Source organism: Vipera ursinii (assembly GCF_947247035.1).
Source record: "Vipera ursinii genome assembly, chromosome: 11".
Lineage (NCBI taxonomy): Eukaryota > Metazoa > Chordata > Lepidosauria > Squamata > Viperidae > Vipera > Vipera ursinii.
In genome coordinates this window covers 14,200,709-14,222,125 of record NC_139524.1, presented here as the reverse complement: position 1 = coordinate 14,222,125, position 21,417 = coordinate 14,200,709, and the positions used below count along the sequence as shown (strand labels likewise).

The 21,417-nt window shown below is 40.5% G+C and overlaps 1 protein-coding gene across 1 annotated transcript in view; it reads right to left on the bottom strand.

Annotated features, from left to right (window-relative positions):
- FBN1 (fibrillin 1) overlaps nt 1–21,417 on the bottom strand; it is a 164,873-nt gene that overhangs the window by 91,376 nt on the left and 52,080 nt on the right. Inside the window, exons 8-10 of the mRNA XM_083371054.1 lie at nt 13,495–13,692; nt 10,718–10,843; nt 6,797–6,922 (exon numbers count right to left, since the gene is read on the bottom strand). Of these exons, the coding sequence (XP_083227180.1) occupies nt 6,797–6,922; nt 10,718–10,843; nt 13,495–13,692 (450 nt within the window). The remainder of the gene's footprint in view (nt 1–6,796; nt 6,923–10,717; nt 10,844–13,494; nt 13,693–21,417) is intronic.

Below are 21,417 nucleotides of genomic sequence, written 5' to 3'. Positions count from 1 at the left end.
TTGAACCTTGGTTAGCCTCAATTTGCAATAATTGCGCCTGGGGTAAACCCCTCTGGCTACGATACTGCCACTGCGCAAAAAAAAACTATGTACAGTAAGGTTTTGACACTGGTTCCTTCAGAAAATATTCCTATTCCCACCAATCAAAGTAGATTATATGGTTAGTCTCTCCCCTCTCCTTAGTGGGTTTTCTGTAGTAAAAAGAGAAGGGGGGAGAAGCAGGAAAGACAAAAAAAGAACTATTCATTTTAATGATTGAAACAAAAAAACAGGTTGATAAAAAAAAACTTGCCCAAAAGCGGCCCATGAATGATTTCAAGTCAGATTAATTTTAGATTAAATTAAAAGACAGTATAGCATTGAACCAGTGCCACGTTGAAAGCACACATGGGATATCCTTGAAAAATAATACAGATCGTCCTCAACTTACAACAGTTCATTTAGGGACCGTTCAAAGTTACAACGGCACTGGAAAAAGTGACGTATGACCATTTTCCACACACGTATGACCATTGCAGCATCCTCAGGGTCACATGATCAAGATATGGATGCTGGGCAACTGGCTCATATATATGACGGTCGCAGGGTCCCGGGGTCATGCGTTCCCATTTTGCGACCTTCTGACAAGCAAAGTCAATGGGGAAGCCAGATTCACTTAACAACCCGGGTTACTATTTTTATCAACTGAAGTGATTCACTTAACAACTGTGGCGAGGAAGGTCATAAAATGGGACAAAACTCACTTAACAAATGTCTCACTGAACAATATAAATGTTGGGCTCAACTGTGGTCAAAGGACAAGGAATTACCTGTATTTATAAATACAGTACATCAAGAAGAATTAGGATCTAAAGAGAGCAAGCGAATGAAAAATGAATTAAATTAAGCGTTCGGGGACAAGCAACTGTCAGCCCTCCTTGTCTTCTGAGCAGCATCGGAAAAGGCTTGTCTTTCTTCTAATAGCCCCGGTTCAAGACAAAACACAGGCCGCAAGAGAAGACAGACACAAAACCCCAAAGGACCCAATTTTGAAACCCGTTAAAAAGCAAGACACAAAACAGTCGCACAGAAAGCATCAAAGCTGGTCCTTCTCGTCTTACCAGATACAATCTATTTTTCATACTCCTATTAGCTGGAAGAAATCTGTTATTTAAAAAAATAGGAAATTGGAAGGAAGATACTGAAGTTCCCAAAAAAATAAATAAATAAAAAATGGAAGACAGATACTGAAGCCAATTCTGGCAGCCGCCATGAACAAAAATCTTTAAGCCGGAAGACTGAGAGATTCCTGGAAGTGTAAGAGACAGCAGGATATGAACACCCAGACTGGGATTTTTATTTTAAATTTTTTTTTTTCTTCTAGGAGAAAAATCTGCCGTGCTTTGTGTTCATCCTTCCGGAAAAGCATGTGTGCAAACCAAGCCAAAAAGTCAGATTTAAGACCACTGCCAATCTCTTAAGTGCTGCAGATGGCAAGTTTGGGGGCCAAACAATCCCTCATTTATTTTCAAACTCAGGTAACAGAGCTCTCTGACATGGAGCCAGGCTACGCGGAATCCCTGCAGATTCAACATTTCTGGTTTTTTAAAGGTTTGCATGTTAATTTGACTGCACTTTAGGAAAGAGATGTGAGGGACTTCATCAGCACATCCCAATTTCCATCCAAAATGACTTTGCCTGTATCTTTTTTTTACATTTCAGAATAATCCATCCATCCGATTTTACACCTTTGTGAACGTTTCCTTAGCCATTTTTACAAAAATGCCTGTTTTGAGTAAAATAGTAAAGCTAAAGGTTCCCCCGCACATGCGTGCTAGTCGTTTCTGACTCTAGGGGCCGGTGCTCATCTCCGTTTCAAAGCCAAAGAGCCAGCGCTTGTCCGAGGACGTCTCCGTGGTCATGTGGCTGGCATGACTAGACGTCAAAGGCGCACGGAACGCTGTTACCTTCCCACTGGAGTGGTCCCTATTTTTCTACTTGCATTTTTACGTGCTTCCGAACTGCTAGGTTGGCAGAAGCTGGGACGAGTAACAGGCGCTCACTCTGCTACGCGGCACTCGGGATTCGACCCACCAAACTGCCGACCATCTGATCGACAAGCTCAGCCTCCTAACCCACTGAGCCACCGCGTCCCTTTTTGAGTAAAATGCTTAAAGCAAAAAAAAAATAATAGAAAATGAAAACGTGTTCAGGCTAAACTCAAATGACATGGACCGGAAGTAAAGATGACTGGCTCTGGAATGTATTAATCAAAGGAAGGATTAGATGATGTACTGTTCACCTTTCACCTAAAGCTATAGATCAGGAAAACTCTACTCTTTGTGCCTGGTCGACCAAGTTTTCATTTAATCCTGTCCATCAAGCCATGGTATCCCCACAAAGGTCAAACGTGAAAATGCTACGTAGCAGCAGACATGTCGCAGAAAGGCAAAATCACAAAACTGTGTCTCGGTTACTTTGGCCACGTCATGTGGGGAATTCACCGGAGGAAGCCATTATGTTTGGAAGAGTTAAGGGGTAAAAGGCCACCGGGCTCCCTCAGCCGTTAAGTTATTAACCCGGATGTAAAGTGAATCTGGCTTCCCCATTGACTTTGCTTGTCAGACGGTCACAAAAAGAGAATCCCATGACCTTGGGTCACAACAATGATCATAAAACCAGACCAGGTGCCAAGCATCTGAATTTTGATCACAGGACCGTGGGGATGCAGCAAAGGTCGTAACTGTGAAAAATGGCCGTAAGTCACTTTTTTTCAATGCCGGGGTAACTTTGAACGGTCATTAAATGGCACTGTTGTAAGTCAAGGAGTATCTGTTAATGAAGAGAAGGACGAGGGGTGACATGACAGCAGGGTTCCAAGATCTCAGGGGCAGCCCCCAAAGAAGAGGGAGCCAAGCTAGTCTCCAAAGCGTCCGAAGGCAGGACAAGAAGCAACGGATGGAAACTCATCAAGGAGAGAAGCAACCTGGAACTAAGGAGAAATTTCCTGACGATTAGAACAATTAACCAGTGGAACAACCTGCCTCCAGAAGCGGTGAATGCTCCAACACTGGACATTTTTAAGAAGAGACTGGACAGCCGTTTGTCTGAAATAGTATAGGGCAGGGGTTGGCAACCTTGGCTCTTTTATGACTCATGAACTTCAACTCCCAGAATTCCTGACTCAGGAATTCTGGGAGTTTTATTTTATTTATTTTAATTCCATTTATATCCCGCCCTTCTCCGAAGACTCAGGGCAGCTTACAAGCTTAGCAGTAGCCTTCATTCTATTTATATGCCTGCTTATTAGGGCTTTCGGGGGGGGGCCCTAAGCGGCATTTTTACAAAGTCAGCTTATTGCCCCCAACAATCTGGGTCCTCATTTTACCTACCTCGGAAGGATGGAAGGCTGAGTCAACCTTGAGCCTGGTGGGACTCGAACCTGCACTAATTGCAGGCAGCTGGTGTTACTTAAGGAGGCATTAACCCACTGCTCCACCAAGTCCATGAGTCATAAAAGAGCCGAGGTTGCCTACCCCTGGTATAGGGTTTCCTGCCTGAGCAGGGGGTTGGACTAGATGACCTCCAAGGTCCCTTCCAACATTATTATTATTATTATTATTATTATTGTTGTTGTTGTTGTTGTTGTTGTTGTTGTTGTTGTTGTTATTATTAGGAAGCCTTTTGTAGACTTTTTGCAGGAGATGAAGAAAAGCCAACTTTTCTACGTATGGATTTGGTGATTTTTAAAACTTAAAAAAAGGTGGGGGGGGAAGAAAAGAATTTGTGGACAGAAGTGAAAGAGAAGCAAACTAGAGCAGCAGAAGAGAAAAGTAAACACTGACTAAGCACAGGGGGTGGGAGGTGGGGGGGGTGAAGATGAGCAGTGAACTGAGATTTAACCTGGACCGGAATGCTCTTTTTCATCCTTGAATTAGCCTCACAGCAGGACCGGCTTCCTATCTCCTGCCTTAAAATCTACTGTCTGTCTCAGGTCCAAAGCCTTTCCAGTCTGAGTCGCTCCAGGATGGAGCTATTTCTTAGGCATCCTCCATTTCTGCAAGGCGAGGTTGTTCCCCATCCCAAACTGTACTAAGAAGACCTTTCAGCTCAGATGTTACAGTTGAGAATAGGGTTGATGTGGAACAGGAAAAGGGCTGTTTTTAAATCAAACCTGATCCGGGCCAAAAGAGCTTTGCAGCTGAATTACAGGCGTACAAAACGCCGAAAAGGAGGAAAAAAAAGATTTTATTTTTTTTTTGAACTAACATTCGTGCGACTCATTCCAGACGAGATTTCGTGCCCAGTTCCGTGGTTTTGGCGAGCGTCTTTGAAATCCTGCAAATGTAGGAGGTACAGACCTAAACAATCTGCGGGGAGTGAGTCAAGTTTTGCATGTAGCGTGTTTTGTCTTGAAAATGTTGCTGAAATTAAGAGTGGCTAGGGGGTCTGGAGTGTGTAACACTTTCGCTATTTCTTGTCCCTGCCGAAATATCCAACCATTCCCTTAAAATACTTTGAGTCTAGAGCCATCGGCGAGAAATGAGCGAAGCTTCAATTTTGTAAGAAATAGGTCGCCCTATTGCACCGACACTGAAGAAGTTGCTTGAGCATGATAACTTGGCCCAGAAACTGATAAACCAGGAAAAAAGAATAAATCCAAACATTCTTTGCAAGTTCATCTACAAGGCTGGGGGGGGGAGGGGGCGCATTCCTTTCCACGTCTTTTAGGAATTCTAAGACTAGATCTTGGGTCAACGGTTGATTTTAGTTCCTGATAGTTTGGCTAGCTGTACTCTCATTCACAGGCTGGCTATAAAAGCAGGAGTCAGACAAGAAGAGGGTCTAAATGCCTCCAAGGAAATATTTAAAGCAGGGATTCGCAACCTTTTTGTCAGGGTGACTGCTCTTACTACAGTGTGAGCAGCACGTTAGGGTCATTAGGAAGGAGAAGGGCAAGCCAATGGCTTTAGATCAAGGACAAGACCAATTAAGCTAATTATTTTAATGAGTAAAAGGTAGAATATGCATTAATAGGATGTGAAAAATGAAGCCTCTTTGGTGTCTAGCTGGTACTTTCATAGACATCTCCAGGAATGTTTGCACGGTGCTGGTTGAAAAAGTCAAGATGGTGTGGTTGAAGCTATGACTACTTTCATGCCACAAGTTGCAAGTCAAATGTATGGTCCGGAATTCCAAGTGCAGACACTTCAAGTATCAGTAAACATAAATATATTTGTTTCTCTATATAAAGCAAAATATGTTTGGGTAACCAGCAAGGAAAACACATTATACCATACTCTTGTGAGGTCCAAACTACAGTAGACATCAAATACCATCCTAAAGTTTTTAGAAAGGCGTCCAAAATGAATCACCTCCCAAAGTAAATGCGTTCCAGATTTCTAAGGAAAAAGTAAATTTTATACGATTGGTTCTATTCCATGTCAGTTTTGTTCTGCATTTTCCCCTCAAGTGACCCCTTCTGACATTAAGTGATGTGTAAAAATCTGCCTTTGGAAACTGTCCAGACTTAAGAACAGAAGGAGGGTAAAATATAAGGGTTACATTCTTCTAACCTTCCTTCCTTCCTTCCTCTTTCTTTCTTTCTTTCTTTCTTTCTTTCTTTCTTTCTTTCTTTCTTTCTCTTTCTTCCTTCCTTCCTTTCTTTTCTTTCTTTCTTTTCTTTTCTTTCTTTCTTTCTTTCTTTCTCTTTCTTTTTCTTTCTTTCTTTCTTTCTCTTTCTTTCTTCCTTCCTTCCTTTCTTTTCTTTCTTTCTTTCTTTCTTTCTTTCTTTCTTTCTTTCTTTCTTTCTTTCTTTCTTTTTCTTTCTTCCTTCCTTCCTTTCTTTTCTTTCTTTCTTTCTTTCTTTCTTTCTTTCTTTCTTTCTTTCTTTCTTTCTTTCTCTTTCTTTCTTTCTTTCTCTTTCCTTCCTTCCTTCCCTCATTTCTGTCCTTCTCTCTCTTCATTTTCCTTCCTTCCTTCCTCCCTCCCTTTCCCTTCTCTTCCCCCTTCCTTCCCTCCCTTTAACAAAAGGAGTGGTTCCTTATATGTATATATATTGTCAATCTTTGATTACTTTCTTTTTCTTCTCATATTATATCTGTCTTTCCAGTACGTCACAGGCAAAACCCACCTAAGTTGCATTCTTACTCTTGTAGACTGCTTATATATGCAGCTCGCTCTTGTACTGTTGCCATGAATTTTTTTTAAAAAAAAATGCAGACATCTATCCGGAAACACTTAAATGAAAACAGTTTTTAAAGGTATTTTACCAATGCTGTTTAATAGGAGAATGTTAACTTGGACTAAGGATTCTACTTTGAATGACCAAGTTGTAGGCGATAACCTCCAGATGAACAGAGTTCAAGAAAGCTTCCCAAAAGGTACTTCAGAGGTTGGATTGATAGAAAATCTCTTTAATTGATTTGGGTGTGTTTTTAATTAATTATATGTGCTGCTTAGCAACTCAGAAGTAATGGGAAATGGGTATGAGTTCTCAAGTCACACAGTTTTGAAACACAACTTCAAACCCAAATCAAAGAGGGCTGCTTCCTTAAAAGAAATAGGATTTGCCAATATCTGCTTAGTGGGAAACAGAAAGAAAATTGGTCTAAATCTTCCTGCTACTAAACACACATAAAGGAATTCACAGAGGAGTAACCATTTTACAAAAACTAACTTCATGGAAATTCTTCAATACTTTGAAAAATATTAACATCATATTTCTGTGAATCTCTGCGTATCTTCTTGGATTCAAAGAGCTGGCTTCCAACAACCTTACCCATACTCACACTCATGTTTGCAATTCCTTACTCACCAATGCACCCAGTGCCATCTGGGGTTGTAGCATATCCGGAAGGACATTTGCAGAAGTAACTGCTGATAGTGTTAGAACATTCGCCCCCTTCACAGATGCCAGGGATCGTACGGCATTCATCAATATCTATCGATTTAGAAACAAGGATGAGTGGAGTGGAGTGGAGCGGGACAGAATAAAATAGAATAGAATTAGAAATGAAATAGAAGAATGGAATGGAATGGAACGGAACGGAACAGAACAGAATAGAATAGAATTACAGAAGAATGGAATGGAATGGAATGGAATGGAATGGAATGGAATAGAATAGAATAGAATAGAATAGAATAGAATAGAATAGAATAGAATAGAATAGAATAGAATAGAATAGAATAGAATAGAATAGAATAGAATAGAATAGAATTACAGAAGAATGGAATAGAATAGAATAGAATAGAATAGAATAGAATAGAATAGAATAGAATAGAATAGAATAGAATAGAATAGAATAGAATAGAATAGAATAGAATAGAATAGAATAGAACAGAACAATTTTAGGCAGATTATCTGAAAACAGCAACATCACTAAAAAATGTAACGGCAAATGTATTAACAATTCTGTATGAAAGCTGTCCCAGTGAAAATCACTAATCACAAACGGATGGATGGATGGATGGATGGATGGATGGATGGATGGATGGATGGATGGACAGCTAGATCTTCTGTTTCTAGGAATGAAGTAACCAAAGAGTTGATCTAGCACTGTAGATTTCAAGGCCCTGCAAATAACATGCAAATTAAATCTCTAAACATAATGCAAATTAAATCTCCAAACATAATTTTAATGGCCATATTCTTGATGTTTTGTTGCTAAGGTTTGGAAATTATTAGCCTTTGCATCAATGAAACCAGAGCACTTGAAATGATGTCAATGGTATTTATATTGATGTCAACACTAATATAAACAGTGATATATTGTTTGGGTTAGACTTTGCCCTATGATGAAGTCTGGAGATTTTGCTTTCAGTAAAGCCAGATTTTCTATAAACAGAGGCACTACTAGCTTACAGATAAAATACTAATCTATTCACAGCTATAGACATTACCCTCTCTGTTTTTCAGAATTCTTATCAATATTATCAGCATTCCATATTCTACTATTTTATTCTTATTTTTGAAAATCTTTATAGGAATATGATCCATCCTGGGTGACACAAGTCCTTCCTATATTGCATTTGGCAGGAAAATATCCAATAGCTTTTAGTGACATTTTGCAGAAGCACACAAAAAGTCACATAGTTTTGCTGATTAACACATCCTCACAAATATAACAGGTTGCCAAAATCAGGTCTGTAATAGAGTTTCTTGTCACCAATGATTGCTAATCAAAAGTTAATGCCTGACTAATAGGGAAAGATTTTGGTAAACATCCCAAATTCTTTGGAACATTTTGGATTTACCAGCAAGAAAGATATTACCATCAAGGTCATTTGGTTTTGGGCTGTCATAAAAAATGGACAGAAATGTAATTTGGATTTTAAAACATGCCCTCAAATGTTACTCTTTCTCAACTGAAGCTCAATGGGCTTTACAACCTAGTTCCGTGGTGGCAAACCTGTGACACACAGAGCCCTCTCTGTTGGCACGTGCACTGTCGCCCCAGTCCTAGGCCTTCAGCTGGCTTTTATAAAACCTTTTCGCTTTAGGCTTCTGCCACCGTGTGCAAAAAAAAAAGATGATGTCCATTTTGCTCTATGAGTTCATGGTGACCTTACCCTAAACCTAAGTGGAATTTTCCTCCTATGGGATTTTCCCATGTATTTTACCAGGAAACATAGGTAGGGCATGCTAGAAAAGTCAGTGTCCTCCTAACCATACCCAAGCACTCTGGGTTTGTTGGCGAAGTCCATTTTGCTCTATGAGTTCATGGTGAAGTAAATGTCCTAGTTGATCCATCTGACTTCTAGCTCAAAGTCCCCCAACTTGACTTCCTTCTGATACATTGAGGCTACAAGAATTCTCAGATCATATGGCCAAGAGTTGGGTATTCTTCTCCACGTATCTCAACCATTCAGAAAGACTATCCTTTCCTTAGTGCTAGATTTAGGCATATAGAACTGTGCCATGTGGGAAAGTTCCAGAGTAAAAATAAACAACTTGGTGCCTTCTAGAATATTTTGGAGCACAACTCCAACAATCCCTTGCTCCTGGCTATGCTCTGAAAAAAAAAGTAAATGAAAGATATGGAGAACATCCTATTGTCAACCCCTAATCTAGATGCCTTTTCTGTGGCTTAAGCCATAAAACAGACCTTGCCGCACATAATTCTAAAATCTTTACAATGATGTATTTTGTACTGAAAGGTAGTCATTTTCCAAAGCTAGCCAGATGGCTTAAACCAAAGTAGTCTCCAGGCTTTGTTAATCTTCAAAGCACTGGGCTAACCTTGAACAGGAAAAGGGGAGTGTTGAAAACGTTAATAACTGTGTATTTGTCTTTGGTATTAAAATTGGAACAAAATTGAAATAGCAACTAGATTATGGGATTCTCTCAAATCCTTTCCCGTTTAATGGTGGGCGTCTTTTTAGTCATTGTTTTTGCAGTTTGACTTTCACAACTGCAACTTCAGGAAAAAAAGAAGAAGGAAAGACAGACATCTGTTCTGCTGTAGTGCAATCACATCAAATAAAAACCACCCACTCTTTACACCTCCCTCCCAAGGTGCCTTGAACTCAGATGACCTTTTGAGTTTTCACTGAACACTTTTTAAAAGTTGCCTCAGAAGATCTACCACATTCTCAGCCTGCACCTCTGTCTGCTAAATAACTTAGGAAGGGTATATACATGGGAAGGGAATATCTTAGCTTGCTAGATGATTCTTGATTGTTGTTCAATACACTCCTAGGAGTTTTCAAACAGGACATCCATTCATTTCGACTTGGAAGTCCTCTTCGTACATGCTGTGCCTCTCCGAAAGTTTAATTGGTTATTCCTTATATTATCCAGCCTACGAGAACTTAAATATAGCTTCAGAAGTGTTTGTTAGGTTTGTGTTCTACACGACTATTGCTCTGGAAATATGCTTGCATCAGTTCAAAATTCCAGCAACTGTCTGCATTTTGTTGGATGTCCTGCTTGCAAACCCACTGAAAGAAACAAAGGGAGTCTGAATTGAAGCAGAGTTCAAGTCAGTGGGAATCGTTTTAGTTAATTCCACGTAATCTCGTGAAGCTGGTTTCTGAAATGGGCCGCTACCGAGTTTTTGCTCTGAAAAGAAACACTTGAGTGGTGTTTGAGAAGTTAAGACGTTCCTACCCCTTGGCTGCCCTTTGGCCAACATCACTGGCAGACAGCATGAAAACTCTATTTGTCTGGATCAAATTCTTTGCAAATTGGTTTACATAAGACAAAATAAAAATGACAAAGTAGTTGTTGTGTAAAGATTATTATTTTAGCTAACGTTTAAAAATACGTCTTGTGGTAGAAGCAGCCACACTCCCAGAATCTTAGGCAGAATATTACACTCAGGGCAAACTGTGTTACCACTGTAAAAGGGTTTTTTATATGTGTGTGTGTGTGTGTGTGTTGTTGTTGTTGTAATTCATTGCAACGAACAGTTCACTTAAGGGTAACATCTCCTAAACAGCTCCACTGAGGGCCATAGTATTAGACTACTTAATGCTAAATAAAGCTAAGAATCAAATTCCTGGGAAATAGTGGGGCCCTGAGTATGTACCAAAACTTCAGAGCAGCAAAACTTGGTAAAAATGCAACTTCCATATTTAAGAATCGAAGAAATGCAACTGTTTTTAGGTTCCATGAAATGGAACATCTTAAATGCATATTTTGCCATCAATAAATTAATTTTTGCCAAGCGATGGAGAAAAACATACTGAATGTGAAGTTTTCTGTCTTTCCATGGAGAAGTTCTGAAAGACTTACCATCACATTTCTGTGTCACTTCATTAAACTTGTGTCCAGCTGGGCATTTGCACTCAAAAGATCCAACTGTATTAATGCAATTTCCTCCTTGACAAATCCCAGGGATAGCTTGGCATTCATCCACATCTATCATGCAAAACAAAAAGAACACCGCAATTAATTTGTCCACAAAGATACAAAACACACATTCATTGCTTCTGTATCCCGCACTAGATTTCTTCCTCAGGAAAGTTTTGTGAATTATCAATATTATGGCTGTGCATTTTTTCCAGAAAAGATTCAGAAGTGGCCATGTTTTTCATATGGATGTCTGAAAAATGACAGGGCTGCTTTAATGAGGTGCTATAGATTTTGATGTAGCTCTTCCAAACCATCTTTTAGGTATGTGCAGCCCTATAAAATACTTTCTCAAGGGGAAAAATGTACATTTCAGTTTGTTCTGCTGAAGTATATCACTTGGCAGACATTTTAATGAGGGTTCTGTTTTATTCCTAGATAAAACCAACCTACTGCATATATTAGCAATCTTCCAGCACACCCTAAGATCTCTGTCTCATTGGACTTATTTTTTTTCACATTGTATTTAAAGTAAAATTACATAGGAACCTGTAATGCTGCAAAGCAAAAAATTACTAGAAAGTCCACTCCAAATAAGTCCCATAGATATTTTTAGATGCTATAATAACAAACATTATCCAAAAGGGATTTGTTGGAACAGAAAGAAAACAATAAATATTGAGATAGTTAAATCTAAGAAAGCTGGTTGATGTTGGAAGCAATTTCACCAGTTTGCCCTCCGGTCAATGGACATTTTAGGACTGTCCACATTTGATATGGCCACCATGACATAGTTTCAAAATGTCCAAGGCTGCTCATTAGTTTAAAAATGGCTAGCTGCTGTCTAGGCCAGGGGTAGGGAACCTTGGCTCTTTTATGACTTGTGGACTTTAATACACAGAATTCCTGAACCAGCCATGCTGACTCAGGAATTCTGGGAGTTGAAGTCCACAAGTCATAAAAAAGCCAAGGTTCCCTACCCCTGGTCTAGGCCAATGTTTCTCAATCTCAGCAGCTTTAAGATGAGTGGACGTCAACTCCCCAAATTCCCCAGCCAGGCTGGCTGGGGAATTCTGGGACTTGACGTCCACCCATCTTAAAGCTGCTGAGGTTGTAAAACATTGGCCTAAGGGCTATAGAGAAAAAACGAAAAAAGAAGATGTATACATTTCCACTACTTTGTTCTTAGCTCGTTCCTTGCAGCTAAAGGTTTTCCTTCTCTGTGGATACCATTTCTCAGAAATAAAGAGATGTATACAAATATGTAGGTCTCTTGGGATTTGCCGGAATAAATCAAAATCTTATGAAGATGTTCCTAAAGAGTTGGCAGAAGCTGAACAATGTCATCCAACAGCTTGGTTTATAAACTGTGGGAGGTGACCCATTGTTAATCTGCAGGGAACAGAACTGTTCTACAAATACTGGACTTCACTAAGTTTAAACAGGAGCCAATGCTAGCTTAGGACATTGAACATGATCAACATGTATACATACTGTTTATGTAGTTTTTGAGAGCTATTGCAGCTGTTGAGAGACACAAAAACCCGATTTTTTTATTTTTTTGCTAAACTAATGTTTCTAAAACTGGGTCTTCAATTCCCCTGGGAGAGATTTTGGATTCACAATAACAACGTGGGATGTTCTGTATAATCTTTACCTTTTCTAGACCCACAAATTACCATCTCTCTCTCTCGTTAAACAACATTTTAGGGGAAGGCCTTGCAAAAAGGAAGAAAAAAAAAAACTCCTCAGAGACAGGATCTTGAGAATATTAAGCCCACACCAATTCAGCACATAACTGCTGTCCCTGTTAACTTTCTCCTATTTCCTGCCAGACGTTCAGACAATAAAAGAATTTATACAGCTGGACGTATTCGAAATAAAAGCCAAAAGCAGGGTAAGAACCTTGAACGGCAACACAGACTTTAGGCATCTTGGCACATCTTGAGATCCAAAAATCAAACATTAAATGGATTTCAATTAGCATGTTGTGTAATAGGCTGTTTTTAAACCCAGGAATCTCCTGAGGAGTCGTCTCCAGCTTTGGGAGATGGCTCTATTAGCGGGTTTGAAAAACGTGAAAAGAAAAGCTTGGAAGGTTGGCAGGTTTGGGTTGGTATGCCTTAAAAAATCAGGGCTGGTAGCTTTTCAGTAGTGAAGTTATGAAACGTAGGAACCATAGGGTGAAAGCCAGGAAGGCTGTCGTGCCTGCAGGAACTGAGGACGTGGTTAAAAAAGGGTAGACCTAATGATAATAGATCTAACCATGATTTCTATGCCTTCTTTTGTGTCTTTGGATGTTGGATGAAGCCCTCTTGAAATAGATACAGGTAGTCCTCAACTTACAACGTTCATTTAGTGACCATTCAGAATGACAGCGGCCCTGAAAAAGAGACTTAAGACCAGCTTTTATACTGATAAGCTAGCAGCATCCCCACTGTCGCATGATCAAAATTTGGGCGCTTGGCAATTGGCATGTAACCTCTCTATGCTAGTTGCATTTTTGACAGTAATCGCCAACTGTAATCTCCCTGGCCCGCTTCTGACAGGCAAAGCCAGATTGTGCTTAATGATCGAGTGATTCATTGAACAACCGTCCAAAAGGTTGTCAAATGGCGCAGAACTCACTTAACAACTGCCTTGTTTAACAACACACATTCCAGGCCCCGTTGCGGTGGAGGATTACCTGTACTAAGTAAAAAGATTGTGAGGTGCCTTACCTTGGCAAGCTCCTGTTCGTATGTTTGGAATGAATCCCCTTCGGCAAGGATGAGGCTGGGCTGGACACATTTCACAAGGGTGACCCCATGCTCTCCCCACCGTTGCGCAACAGAGGGTTTTTGTGCACACGATCCCACTGAGCTGCCCCTGGCACATCTGGTTGGACACCAAGGTGAAGCACGGCCCTGTCCTGTAATCTGAATTACAGCAAGGACACCTAGTCAGTATGACATTTGGAGTGAATTATGTGTGAGGGATTCAAAGATACATTAGTCAGCCTTTAGTCCGGCGCATCCCTTTTTAGATCTGGTCCTCCTGATCCCAGACTGAGACGCTGAAGCTGGTGAGTAGCCAAAGTCAGTGAATAAATCAAGTCCCTTAAATTGGGGCAAAGAAAAGTCATAGTTCAGAAAGCATCACGCAAATGAGGGAATGGCAGTAGGAGTCTCTTCTCTTTACACGCATTGTGTTTTCTTTCTTTTCCTTATTTGCACTGAGCCAGCTGACTTTGGGAAAGGTATAGAACAGGGGTCCCCGACCCCCGGTCTGTGGGCCAATAGCAGTCCCCAGCCTGTTGGGAACCGGGCCGCACAAGCAGCGGGTGAGTGTGCAAAGCTCCATTTGTTCAAGTGGCAGGCGCATGCATGAAACCATCCCCTCCCCCCCCACTGCCACCACTGCCGGTCTGCACAGATGGAAAAGTGGGGGCCCACTAGGATAGAGGAACCACTGAAGAGGGGTTTGGACAGGGGATTACACAGTCCAGAGATTGAAGGAAGCATGAGAAAGTCAAAACAACCCTGCCTTGATTTTATTTAGTATAAGATGAGACAGAGAGAAGCTCGGACTATTCAAGATTCTGTTATTATATCCTGCAGCAGGAAAATAGCATTCTTGGATTTCCTGCAGTCCCTTCTTTGTTGAACTGGCCCACTTCAAAAGACTTACATATCCAGAACAATCAAGGAGAGAATCAGCCTAGGGCTACAGGGCAGATGTGGCCAAACCCCTGCATTCAACACTTCTGAATTCCATCAGTTACCATAGTTTGGTTGCGGCACCACACTTTCATTGTGTCAATTTGTCAAAGAGTGAAATCTCTCATTTTTGGCATAGGCAGCTCATTTGGGAAACTTTGAGTAAGCTCCAGAAACCTGCATTGTGCAGAAGAATTGGTATCGTAGTATTAATGATCAACAGAGGGACATTTTGATAGTGGTGCATAGGCTACTTTTTCATCAGAGGCACTATGTCCATGCTGCAGAAGCCAAGGCAGCCTGGTAATTCAATTGTTGTTATCAGTTTTAAATCATTCCACTTGTTCAACCTGAGCTCCATCAAAGTGGATCGTTGCTCAGCTAATAATGCTGACAGTAATAACAGAAGTAAAACCACTGTGGCAAAAGAAAGCAAAGATAGTGCCAATAGCAATAGGCTCCTTGGGTGCAATGCCAAAATAACATCGGCATTGACAAGATCAACCATCAGTCAACTGCAAAAGGCAGCTTTATCTGGAACAGTTTACATCCTACAACAGGCGTCTTCAAACTTGGCCCTTTTATGACTTTGTGGACTTCAACTCCCAGAATTCCTCAGCTAGTGTGCCTGGCTGAGGAATTCTGGGAGTTGAAATCCACAAGTCATAAAAGGGCCACGTTTGAAGACCCCTGTCCTACCATGATACCTCTAACACCATCAAACAACAACATCTACCTATCCCAGGTCCTAGGGAATGGACTTGATAAACATGCCAAATCTAGTCAGAACATCTATCTGACTATGTGGGAAACCATAATAATTCAATCAATCAGAACAGAGCTGAAAGGGACCTTAGAGGTCCCTGTGTGATAAGTTGGGACGAGAAAGTATCATTGGTCCAAAATCATCCAATGTGCTCACAAGCTCTACGGTCAAGTCAATTCTTAACTTATCTCTCCCGTCCAACATCTTAACTGTCACACCATACTGATACCCAATATTTTGTGAATCAACCACGGATGTCTGAAAATAATTGTTTACATCTCCAAGCTACAATTAAAGGCAGCCAGGCTTGGCCAGTAATCTATGACGTAATGTATGAACCCTACCAATGAGTTATTTTCTGCCTGAGGCTCAGTTCCTTTGGGATCTTCCCATTATTAACCAAATTATTTGCCCTTTCCAAACCACAGTAAGAATAAGAAGCCAAATTATTTCTCTCTCCCTCTCTCTCTCTCTCTCTCTCTCTCTCTCTCTCTCTCTCTCTCTCTCTCTCTCTCTCTCCATCTAAGTAGGCCTCAAGGGCAGCAACTTACAAGAAAAGAGATTAAGAGCAACTTTTAGAAATACACAGAAATAACTAGTGTATGTAATTGTGGGCAAAGCTTTGTCTGTCGCTCAAGAGGACGGTGTGTGGGATACAACTACTTTGATTTGTTTACAGTTGAGCAGACTATTTATCTGAGAGGCGAATCAAACTATGTCATTAATAAAATATTATGTTTTGTTCCATTATCCCACTGAAACAACAAAACGCTGGTAGCGCCAAGTTCCATCTCTGGCACATGTACCGCAACTCCATTTTTCTCCTATTAAATAAAAGCCTTTGTCACTGGCCTTTTCACAAAAACCATGTGTGGCACAGAGACAATGCCCTTCTAATGAAGGTCATTATGAAGACTGAACATTCTTCCCTCAGTTCTTGGTACTTTTCCAGACATTTATACAGGATAAATCTCAGTTGTCAAACATATTTGCATACCAGCTACCTAATTTTTGTGCTGTATAGCGCTAGATGTAGGATGAAAAGGCCTGAATCAACATCTATGGAGATTCTCAGTCAGCCAAGTCATGTATTTGAGCTTCACTTCGGTATCTGTCTTTCCAAAGAAGTTAGGGTTGATTTGCTTTAGGAAAGTGACTCTGAGTAGTTTACAAATAATCATAAAATCCATGCAAAATAGATGCCTCATCTTAACCCTGAAAAATGCTTTCTTGTCGCTCCCGCCTTACTAAATACATTTAAATTTGCCCCCCTAGTGTGCAAAACTCTTGTTTCCAGCCTTAAAGGATGAATAAAGCCTTGTACAGATACCGCTATATCGTTAGACCAACCAAACTCCTGGCTCTGTGGTTCTTTTCAAAAGGGTTTCAATTTGTTCACTATACTTATCAATGCTTCCTTTTGTTCTGTTCTGCTTCACTTATTTTAATCACTATAACATGCCCAGGTTTTTTTTTTTTACACTGCAGAATCACTCGTCCATTGTTGTCGATTGTTGTATCGCACAGATAAATGCTTTAGGAGAGTTCAGTCTTCCCTAGGGTGCCAGCTAGTCACGCACATCTGCTCTTTTAAAGTTGTGTCCATTTGCCGAGCACTGTTAAAACTGCTTTAAAACATATCTTGTTTAGAAACCATCTAGTGGAATTCAAGTTGGTGAGTTTCCCAAAGTTTCCTTAAAGAGGATTAATTAATGGATTGATTATCTCAGAGGTCCCCAACCTTTTTGGGCACCAGGGACCAGTTCCGTGGAGGGAGGTTTTTTCCACGGACCGGAGGTTGTGTGGTTTTGTGTGCTGCCTGCATCTCGCGGATGAGGCTTTGCTTGTTTGTGCGGACCGGTTGCTGGCTTGTCGTGGCCTGGTACTGGTCCATGGACCGGGGGTTGGGGACCCCTGGATTACCTTTTGGGCCACCTCCAGCTGGGAATTCTCCCAGGCATTTGCAGCCTGGAAACTTACACACAAGAGCCATCCTCCTGACAAACCATTTGGAACTAATTATCCTCACCCGGACTGTACAATCAGTGACCCAGTAAGCTGAACGCAACCTCGAAGGCATTTGTGTGCAGTTGCCTGCCAGATCTTTAACAACACTTAACTCAGGTTTTTTGCAGCCCTTAACAGACAGCAAAACAAGAGGCTTATTGAGAATCCAGTTGGTTGCTGTATCAGAGCTTGTGATCTGCATTTGTGCAGGAACGTTACAGGCTCTAAACAGCCTTCCAATCCTTGTTATATCAGTTATATCCCAGCTTTGGGGTGTTCATGCTATGTCAGCTATTGTACCACTTTTTTCTTAGGTTTGATAGTGGTCTGTAGGAGAGGTTTATGATTTTTTAAATCCCTTCAGGATAATTTTACCATTTTATTCATGAATATAGATGTGTAGGAGAGACAGAAAGAGGGACAGAGAATAAGTGTGTGTGTGTGTGTGCCCGCGCGCGCACGCAGTAAATATCTGCACATTATTTGTATTTTATATTGCCATGCCAAGTTTATACTATCAAGTTTCGTAATTTTAATTTCCTCTTTTTCTGAGCTCTTAGCCTTTAACATATTCTGACTTAATATATTGTATTCTGTCTTTTAGCCAAATTTTTTTTGATCTGCATGTACTTTTCATAACTATCCTGATGCTGTCAATTTAGCTTTGGGTATTTTGAATATTTGAATATCAATTCTTTTGTGCTGGTTCATGACCACAATGAAGTAATTTATCATGTAGCAGGCCTGGTTAACCTTGCCAATAATATTCAAACTGTAGTCGAGTTCTTTGCATTCAGCATATACAAGGTTGAAAAATATATAGCTATTTTTCCCCCACTTAAGATTCAAGATGTGTCTTCTAAATATCCCCCTAGTGAGCAACGGTGGAAGATCTGAGACTTCCTTTCAATCAGAAACTGGCTTCCTGCTCGTTTTCGCGGAAAATATTTCAAAATCCACATCCGAGAGGAAAAAAGACCTGTATCTCTTCTAAAATCTATCTTGCGTCTGCAGTTGACCCACTTTGGATGGTTGCAGCTGGAAAGTTCTAATAAAAATAATATTCAAGAATGGTTTCTGAAATGATTTATGCTGAGGGCTCAAATCCGACACTTAAAACTAGATCTGTAATAAAAAGGAAAGCTTTCAGTTCTGTCCTCACTAGCAGCCCAGGCGACTTAAATAGTTTTTTTTCCCCTTTCTTTTTTGTTACAAAAAATAATACTGTACAGAAGAAAAGACACAAATAGTTTCCCAAACAGCATACGGTATCTATTACCTTTTAGACGTGTGAGATCTTCATTAATGGAAAAAAAAAATCATGCTGCAAAGTTAGAAATGCCTTGACTCCTCCTTGCTGAATAGAATGCAACTGTACATTTTAAAATGTACAGTCAGCACACACAGGATTCTGATCACTAATAAACATTCTTTTACATAGAGTACAAAAATCGTCCTGTTGGCACTTGGACAGATGAACAGAATTTAACCACCCAGAAAGGAATAACGTGTATTTTGGAAGCTGAAGTCCCAAACTATGGATGCAGAAAACAAACATTCATAGATTTCAGTAGAAGATAATATCTGTAGCTGAACTGTAGGGTTTTTGGTGCTCTTTGAGCGTGATTGTCCTTTTGCAGGCATTTTATTACCCAGCTAGGTCATATTACCAGTGCTAGAAGGGAATGGGGTTTGCTCTCTGTTTCTGTACAGTGAGTGGCTTGCCTTGTCAGGGTTGATGGGAGTGTTCTTGACGGCCCTTTGATTAGACTCTTGTCTACTCCTTTATTGTTTTTATTGCTGTTATTTAGTATTAATTTTTATTGTTATCTAGTATTAATCTTGGTGTTATCTAGTATTAATCTAGTGCAGGTTCGAGTCCCACCAGGCTCAAGGTTGACTCAGCCTTCCATCCTTCCGAGGTAGGTAAAATGAGGACCCAGATTGTTGGGGGCAATTAAGCTGACTTTGTAATAATGCCGCTTGGGGGGGGGCAAAAGGCCTAATAAGCAGGCATATACATAGAATGAAGGCTATTGCTAAGCACATTGATTTGTGCTTTAGATTGTAAGCCACCCTGAGTCTTTGGAGAAGGGCGGGATATAAATGGGATTAAAAAAAAATCTTGGCGTTAATCTCTGCTTATCTGGGGGAGTTGCTGATTCTTTTGAGTGGTATGTAGATGTCATTTATCTCTATGTGCCTGTTGATGGCTGATTGAGGGGGAGCCACTGATATACGAAAAATCTCTTCTATTAATAGTGCTGATGCTGAAGCTAAGTAGGGCTGAAGCTGGTCTATCCATGAATACCTCCTCTCCAGGTATGTACTTTGACACTGATAGAAGAGAATATCCATATCCATTCAAAACTGTTTTTGTTCTATTTATCACCCACCACGTGGAACCATAGGATGTACATGTACATTAGAACATTGTAGGGGAAGAGAAGATATTTTACAGCATTGTGACTATTCTGATGTGGTTTCAACTGCAGGTACCTAGTATGTAACACACACACAGAGAGAGAGAGAGAGAGAGGGTGGGAATTAATAAGATGCAATAACGCACTGATAGATGACATTTTGTATCCCACACCTGGCAAAAATACAATCCAATTGTTGCTGAAACCAGGCTACCAAATCACAATAAATCACAATCACGGTAAATCATAGTTTCCTTCATTGTGGTTTGTGGAATAACTTCACAATGGTTGGGTTCACACAACACACTAAATCAAAGAAACTACTGTTTGTATTTTACTATTGTTTTTTCACTATTGTTCATTCTGTATGCCTACCTTATTCTGTACACCGCCCCGAGTCCCTCGGGAGAAGGGCGGTTTATAAAAACAAATAAATAAATAAATAAATAAATAAATAAATATCAGCTTAGCAAAGTGTGAGAATCTGTTATGCCCTGAAAGGCAATCCTAAGAGAAGTCAAAAGTCTCTGGACTGATAAAGCAGCCAACTGCTTTATAGCTCTTTAATCCCAAAAGAGTTGGTCAAGCCGTTTAATTTCTATCAATGCAAACCAATTCCGCAGATCTCCAAGACAGGCATTTGCAAACCCTGCAAACCACCATCCTAGGCATTATTATAGAGGATGTGCCAAACTTTCAAGTGGAAGCATTAATACTTCTTAGTCCTTGAACTCAATCATAAAATTGATTTGTCACAGAGATTAAGATGCTTTAGAATCTCAACGTGTACAATCAGCCTTTGGCTACACTGCAGGAGCCATCGTTGCTGCTTTGCGTATGGTGATGACTGATGGTGCACAGCAACACAAAACATTGCCAGAAAAGAACAGAGACATAAGGTAGTTCCAGGAACACAGCTGGAAAGCTGAAAGGTAGTATAGTAGCTAAGGATCAAGGCAGACACACCAAAGCTACTGAACATACAATTGCTCCTTTGCCTTGTTTTAATTCCGTTGCTTGAAATTTGTGCTCAGCCCAGCTCCAAACCTGGAGGTTAACCAGAAACCAGGTTAACCTGGTTAACCAAACCTGGATGGTGTGGTTGGAACCAAACCAATGGATCCCTTCATGCTGGGAACAAAATAGGAAGCAGCTGGAGAAGACAATCACACCATCAATATGCCCTGCTTTGTTTGCTAGGCTAAATGTGTTGTACAAATGCAATCAGAACCATTTGTAAACCATGGCTGACAAAAATTAACATTTTCTGCTCAGTTTGTGGCTCAGATCATGGTTTAAACAAACCACCATAGTATGACATGTAAACCCAGGCACTGACCACTATTGGCCTGAATTTTCACCAAGAAACTTAGTATCTAAGCCCAATACATTTGCACAGAGTAGGTATGCTCCAGGTCAGGGCTGAACAACAATGGGACACTTCATGTCCTGTGGACTTCAACTCCCAGAATTCCTGAGCTATCATGGCAGTTTATCTTAATCCTAACTCTACTGCATCTTCATCAGCCTTCATCAACCAACTCTCACAAGAACCCCTTGCGCTGGCAGAAAAATCTAAGATACATTTCAAAAGATTGATGGTTCTCCTTCACACCATGTGTGGATCAGGTTTGTAGGAGCAAATGAAGTCGAATTTGTTTGTCACAAGTCTTCACCTACCCTGCCAAGAAACTGAACTGACTCTACTGGTCAAGCCAAGAGATGTTTTAGCCAGGGCCAAAATCCAGA